The sequence below is a fragment of the Lathyrus oleraceus genome, chromosome 6 (assembly GCF_024323335.1).
Source record: "Lathyrus oleraceus cultivar Zhongwan6 chromosome 6, CAAS_Psat_ZW6_1.0, whole genome shotgun sequence".
Taxonomy (NCBI): Eukaryota; Viridiplantae; Streptophyta; class Magnoliopsida; order Fabales; family Fabaceae; genus Lathyrus; species Lathyrus oleraceus.
Genome location: NC_066584.1, coordinates 324,330,816 through 324,338,431, shown reverse-complemented (window position 1 = coordinate 324,338,431; position 7,616 = coordinate 324,330,816). Strand labels below are relative to the sequence as shown.

The 7,616-nt window shown below is 41.1% G+C and overlaps 1 protein-coding gene across 1 annotated transcript; it reads left to right on the top strand.

Annotated features, from left to right (window-relative positions):
• LOC127095460 (uncharacterized) lies at positions 1 to 4,567 on the top strand. The gene is made up of 3 exons (XM_051034145.1): positions 1 to 733; positions 821 to 1,719; positions 4,336 to 4,567. The coding sequence occupies exons 1-3, from the start codon at positions 212 to 214 to the stop codon at positions 4,565 to 4,567; spliced, it is 1,653 nt and encodes a 550-aa protein (XP_050890102.1). The 5' UTR covers positions 1 to 211.
• The last annotated feature ends 3,049 nt before the right edge of the window (positions 4,568 to 7,616 follow it).

Here is a 7,616-nt window from a genome sequence, read left to right as displayed (position 1 = left end):
TGTGAAATGATTGTGTGACACCCTTAATTGCGTATTACTCTGATTGATATATTGTTATTCTAATTAAATATTTGGGGAATTTTAGAAGGGTGTTACATTAGTGGTATCAGAGCAGGTCGGTCTGTCCGGCCAGTTGTCGTGTCGTTACTGTCTAACAATTGTGTATTGTTACTAATCTAACTTTTAAGTTGTGTTGTGGTGATAAGTTGAAATGGCTGGAAGGAATGACGCTGCAATGGCTGCCGCAATGCAAGCGATGGCACAAGCTGTGCAGAACTTGCCAAATGCTGGTGGAGATGCTGGATCACGTAGCTTGGCGACTTTTCAAAGAGAGAATCCGCCGGTGTTTAAAGGGAAGCATGATCCAGATGCAGCCTTGGGATGGTTGAAAGAGATCGAGAGAATCTTCCGTGTTATGGATTGCACTCCAGCTCAGAAGGTTCGGTATGGTACTCACATGCTAGCAGTCGAAGCTGATGACTGGTGGCTAGAGACTCACGAGAGGTTGACCGTGGCAGGTGAAGTCATTACTTGGGATGTATTCCGTAGGGAATTCATGAGAAAGTATTATCCGGAGGATGTCCGTGGTAAGAAAGAAATTGAGTTCCTTGAGCTGAAGCAAGGAAACTTGTCTGTCACTGATTATGCTGCAAAATTTGTGGAGTTGTCCAAATTTTATCCTCATTACACTGGTGCTGGTGCTGAATTTTCAAAGTGCATCAAGTTTGAGAACGGACTGCGCTCTGAAATTAAGAAGGCTGTTGGGTATCAGAAGATACGCATTTTTACTGAATTGGTGGATAGCTGCAGGATATTTGAAGAAGACAATAATGCTCATTACAAGATTGTCAGTGACCGCAGGGGCAAGCAACATCAAAATCGTGGCAAGCCGTATGATGCTCCAGTGGGAAAAGGGAAACAAGGAGCTGCTCCGGCTCAGAGGACTAGTAGGGGAGGTGCTCCTACTGGTATAGTTTGCTTCAAATGTGGTCAGGCTGGTCATAAGAGTAATGTATGCACTGCTAAAGTAAAGAGGTGTTTTCGCTGTGGTAAGACTGGCCATGCAATAGCTGATTGCAAGCACAAGGAAATGATTTGTTTTAATTGTGGCGAAGAAGGGCATATTGGAAGTCAGTGTCAGAAGCCAAAGAAATCTCAAACTGGAAAGGTGTTCGCATTTACCGGAACTCAAACCTCCAGTGAGGACAGACTTATCCGAGGTACATGTTTCATAAATGGTACTCCTTTAATTACTATTATTGATACCGGTGCTACACACTGTTTTATTTCTGCTGACTGTGCTCGAAGACTGGGTTTAAAATTGTCCGCTTTGGATGGTGAATTGATTGTTGAGACCCCAACTAAGGGATCAATAACTACTTCCTTGGTGTGTTTAAATTGTCCTTTGTCGATCTTCGATAAAGATTTCTATGTTGATTTAGTATGTTTGCCGTTGGGTGGGATGGATGTAATTCTTGGTATGAACTGGTTGGAGTATAATTATGTTCATATAAATTGTCATCATAAGTCGGTGAGGTTTTCCACTCCTGAAGAGGAAGGAGTTGACTTATTACCTTTCAGAGAATTGCGAAAATTGATGAAAGAGGGAGCTCTGATGTTTTCTTTGATGGCGACGTTGTCGGTTGAGAGTAAAGCTAAGATAGAGGAACTGTTAGTGGTGAAAGAATTCCCTGAAGTTTTTCCTGATGAAATTCCTAGTGTGCCGCCAGAGAGGGAAGTTAAATTTACTATTGATTTGGTGCCTGGTACTAGGCCTGTTTCGATGGCACCGTATAGAATGTCGGCATCCGAATTGTGTGAATTAAAGAAGCAATTGGAAGACTTACTTGAGAAGAAGTTTATAAGACCAAGTGTGTCACCGTGGGGAGCTCCAGTGTTGCTAGTAAAGAAGAAGGATGGTAGTATGAGGCTTTGTATCGATTATAGACAATTGAATAAAGTAACGATCAAGAATAAGTATCCACTACCGAGAATAGATGATTTGATGGATCAATTAGTGGGTGCTTGTGTGTTCAGTAAAATTGATTTGAGATCGAGCTATCATCAGATCAAAGTGAAAGATGAAGACATCCAGAAGACAGCGTTCAGAACTCGGTATGGACATTATGAGTATTCTGTGATGCCTTTCGGTGTGACTAATGCGCCGGGAGTATTTATGGAATACATGAATCGTATTTTCCATACTTATCTGGATCATTTTGTGGTAGTATTTATTGATGATATTTTGATTTACTCTAAGTCCGAAGAAGAGCACAAGGAACATTTGAGATTAGTGTTGGATGTTTTGAAAGATAAGAAATTGTATGCGAAGCTGTCCAAGTGTGAATTTTGGTTAAGAGAAGTCAGTTTTCTCGGCCATGTAATTTCAGGAAAAGGTATTGCTGTAGATCCTTCCAAGGTAGAAGCTGTATTGCAATGGGAGACTCCTAAGTCGGTTACCGAGATTAGAAGCTTTTTGGGGTTAGCTGGATATTATAGAAGGTTTATTGAAGGATTTTCTAAGTTAGCACTTCCGTTGACTAAATTAACCGGTTAACCCAGGGCGTTAACCGGTTAACACTGTGGGAAAAGAGAAAAAATTGATAATTGAATCTTGTGTACGTTTTGGAATGGAATTATATAGTACTTAGTTGATGTCAAAGTTGATTATAAGTTGATTATGTTGAAAACATTGTTGTGTTGCATTTATTATCCTGTTGTCGGAATTTAAAGTCGTGTATGTCAAAGTTGATTATAAGTTGATTATGTTGAAGACATTGTTGTGTTGCTATTGTTATCATGTTGTCGGAATTCATATGCATTAAGTCGGAGCTTTGCTCACACCACGTTGGCCTGGATTGGCAAAAGTTGAAAGTTGAAGGCTTAAGCCTTGATGCCTCGTTAAATTGGCAAATTTTAAGTTGGGAGTTTTACTCCAAATGGTACCACATGCATGACGAGTCGAGTCTCATTAGAGTTGCATTTTGTTGGTTTGTTGTATGAGTATTTAATTTAATTGAGCAGTGGTGCTTGTGTTGATATTGAGTATGACGTTTGAGTTGATGTGCCGTTACTGAATGTGTGATGTGATTAGGGTGATTAATGTGTCAAATTACTTAACATGACATGATATTTTATAATGCTTATCATATCGATTGAGGAACTCACCCTTACAACTATTTTTCAGGTAACGAGCAGTGATTGAGTAGAAGCTAGTGCTTGGGGTCTAGTGTAGTCTCCTTAGTGGGTCATGCTCTGATAGATGTAACATCGGGACGGGATGTTTCACCTTGTTGAATAATTCTCATGTAATGTGTTACATGTGTTGAATGATCGATTTGATCTCTATCCGCTGCGTATTTTGCAATGCTTTATGTTTTGATATAATAAAAGAGCATGACAGTTATTATGACGAATGGTGTGAAATGATTGTGTGACACCCTTAATTGCGTATTACTCTGATTGATATATTGTTATTCTAATTAAATATTTGGGGAATTTTAGAAGGGTGTTACAGCGAAGGCTTAGCGAATACTCGCTGCATGCTCGCTTAGCGATGTGCTAGCGAGCGGCTGCGGATTCTGGTTTTGATATCAACACAATTTCAACCAATTTTATGCCTTATGGCTTTCATTACAGCAATTATATGGTTAATCATTTAAGGTATTCAGGTACATACCAAAATTCACATGCCAAACTTAAGATATTTTCAGAAATTTAATCATGATACCATATGCAAATTAAGAACATAAGGCAGTAATAGCAATGTAAACCTGTTTGCAATTGAATGGCGACTTCGGCAAATCGGATTGAATTGGGCAGAGGTAAACCTTTATGCCGCCGAGTTCCTTCAGGGTTTGCCTCCCGTGAGTGTTAGGGTTTGCTTGCTAGGGTTCTCCTTTTTCCGTTTTCGTTTTTTTTCCTTTTCGTGACTGAAGTGTCGGTATTTATAGTGATTGTGGTGACCTAATGGGCTCAGAATGAAGCCCGAAAATTCTGATATATCGCAAGCTTCGCTAGGCGAGCGTGTGGCGAAGGGTTCGCTAGGCGAAGGAGTTGCTCGCCTAGCGAGCAGGCCAGTTTGGGCCATTTTCCGGATTGGGCCACTCGTGAGCTGGGCCTTTGTTCCTTTAAGGTCAGTGCCTTGCAGAATAAGTTGGAGTGCTTCGAGAAATGTTTTGCAAGATTAATGGGTAAATTTTGGGGTATGACAGTCACCAAACTGCTGGGGACTATTGATGAAAAGAAAAAAGAGTTGACCTCCAAACAAACAAGGGCCGCTGAGATACACCAGAAAATTGATGCCCTTCGGCGTCAAATTGCTACTTTGGACAGTGAGTTGGAGTCAATTACAAAGGAGGAGTTGTGCTTTATCGACGAAGTTCTAAAACCTGCCCAAACCACTGTGCAGCAGACCATCGGCGATGCCTTAGCGGTAGCTGAAGAGCTTTCGACTGTTGAGAAGAAGCTTGAACAACTTAAAGCCCATGCCGACACCTTGGAACCTACGTCTCTCCATTACAACTTTGAGCTTAAATCTTTTCAATCCAAATTCGGTAAACTTTGACCGCTTTTATTTTTGTGTAATATTTGAACAATGGCTTTTTACCAATTTAATGTCATCATTCTATTTTAGCACCGTGTTTTTATTTTCTGTGTCTTTTGTAGCTGGTTTCCAACATAATTTTCTCCAACATAGTTTATTCGACAGTCATTTAGTTTGACAAAATCTTGACCTCTTGAAGGAGAAGCCTATATTTTTTCAAGTATTTTCCATTTACCCTTAAGATTCGCCTATCTGGTGCCAACTCTTCGACCTCGTAGGCGTTATTAGAGAAGGCTTGCAAAACCTTAAACGGTCCTTCCCAATTAGGGGACCATTTTCCTAAAACTTTATCATTTCTATCCATAGGCAGGATCACTCTCCAAACTAGATCGTCGACAGCGAACATTTTTCCTTTCACCTTTTTATTGTAGGCTCTGGCGACTTTTTTTTCTGCCTTTGTAGTGAATCCAAGGCTAACATTCTCTCCTCATCTAAATCGACCAGTTCGTCTGTCATCATGCTCCAATAATCTTTAGAAGGTATTTCATATTGCCTTTGGGTTCTAACTGCCTGAACCTGAATCTCTACTGGTAACACTGCATCGTGCCCATATACCAGTCGAAATGGAGTTGTTCCAGTTGCTTCTTTTGGTGACGTTCGACATGCCCACAAAGCTTGATCTAACGTCTTATGCCAATTTCTTGGCTTCTTGCCTATATGTTTCTTTATTAGGCTGATGATCACCTTATTGGCAGCTTCGACTTGGCCATTCGCCTGTGCGTAATAGGGGGTAGAAGTCAGTAATTTGATTCCCATTTCTTTTGCAAAATCTTGCACTTTTCGACCAGTAAAAGCTGACCCCTAGTCGGTTGTGATTGTTTCTGGGATGCCAAATCTGCAGATGATATGACTTTGGACAAATCTATCACAGCCTCTTGGTCTACATTTGTTAATGCCACGACTTCGACCCATTTTGTGAAATAGTCGATACCGACCAAAACATACCTTTGTTGTTTCGGCGAGGCTGGTTTTATTTCTCCGATAACATCCAGTGCCCACCCTCGAAAAGGCCAGGGCTTCACAATTGTATGCAACTTGCTTGCAAGCACATGTTGTATGCCCTCATGCAATTGGCATTCCTGATAGCTTTTAGCAAATTCAATGCAATCTTTCAACATTGAAGGCCAATAAACTCCTGAGCGCATCAAGAGCCATTTCATCTTTAAACCCGCTTGATGCGCCCCACACGCTCCACTATGTATGCTAGACACAGCCACATATGCCTCGCTTTCTCCTAGGCATTTTAGTAACACTTCTTCAACTGTCTTTTTGAATAGTTCATCATTCACCAAGACGTAGCTAAGGGCCCTATATTTTATCTTTCGATCTGTCGACCCCACAGGATTACGTAAATAATCGACTAGCGGTTTACGCCAATCACTTTCCTCGTCGTCGTCGACGGTCAAAATTTCAAAATTATATTTATCTACAACTCCCAACTTTATAATCGACAAATCTGATGGTGATAACAATGTCGCTCGTACTTTCTCTCTTACTTGGACCTCTTCATCCTGGTTTTTCGACGCTTTGTACCCCCAAAAATTTGCACTTGTCAATTAGTCTTGATAGAGATGGGCTTAAAGATGCCATCCAGGAAGTTTGATGATGAGAGCTTCAGATTGCGTCGCACATCAGACTAATTTGCAGACATGGGTGCCACACCGGGTCATACGCTAGACCGTATAATGAGTCATCCATTATGCTGTCGTCTTCGCTGGGGAGTCAGAGTGTGTTATACGCTGTTGGGGATAAGGGATCAGAATGGATCATACGCTAGACCGTATCTGAATAGTAGAGTGAGTTGTTCCTTAGGCGGGTGACTTCACTGGGGATGAAAGATCGGAATGGATCGTACTCTAGATCGTATCTGAGTTGCAGAATGAGTCGTACGTTAGGTTGTATCTGAAGAAGAAAGTAGTCGTACGCTAGACTACATCCCAGAATGTACCGTACGCTAGGCAGTATCTGAGGATTTGAAGGTCCAAATGGGTCGTACGCTAGACCGTATTGGAGTTGCAGAATGAGTCGTACGTTAGGCTGTGTCTGAAGAAGAAAGTAGTCGTACGCTAGACTACACCCCGGAATGTACCGTACGCTAGGCAGTATCTGAGGATTTGAAGGTCCAAATGGGTCGTACCCTAGACCGTATTGGAGTTGCAGAATGAGCCGTACGTTAGGCTGTATCTGAAGAAGAAAGTAGTCGTACGCTAGACTACACCCCGGAATGTACCGTACGCTAGGCATTATCTGAGGATTTGAAGGTCCAAATGGATCGTACGCTAGACCGTATTGGAGTTGCTGAAAGTCAGAATGGATCGTACGTTAGATCGCATCTGAGTTGAAGGAGTCATATGTTGAGCCGAATCAGAATGAACCGTACGTTAGGCTGTATCTGATAACATTTGCTGTATTTACAATGAATATCTGGGGTGTAGTCGAATCTTGAATGTAATTGATAAAGATGTCCGTCTGAATGGACCTTTGTTTGACTGTATCAGGATGATAATTAACCTGCAAAACAAATTTAGTCTCATGCCATGTCATGATGCATGAGATATTTTATGTTTATGAAAATAAAATGCGAACAATGTATGCATGCGGGTGCTGTGAAATGATGTAATGAATGAATTATGCGTCTGAAAAGTTTTTTTTTTTTTTTTTTTGCGACTCCCTGGGGAAAATAAATCCCCATCTTCTGGTTGGAGATACTTGTATTGATGACCCTTTCTCAGCTAGGGATACTTGATTTCTGTCTGATGGTAGAAATGTTTAACAGAAGCCTGGCTGGGGGTGGAAGAGATGACCAATTTGTCTAGTAATGCCAATTGCTTCTGGGGAATAACTGGCTTTGCTGGGGAATAGAATTAGCAACGGCTTCATTGGAAAGCATGGTTAGACCTTCTCCTCGAACCTGAAGTCTTGTAGTAATCGCTATTTCTATTTTATGCATGCATTTTTGGTACACATCGATCATATTCAAATGCATATATTAATTCAAATTAAATCAATG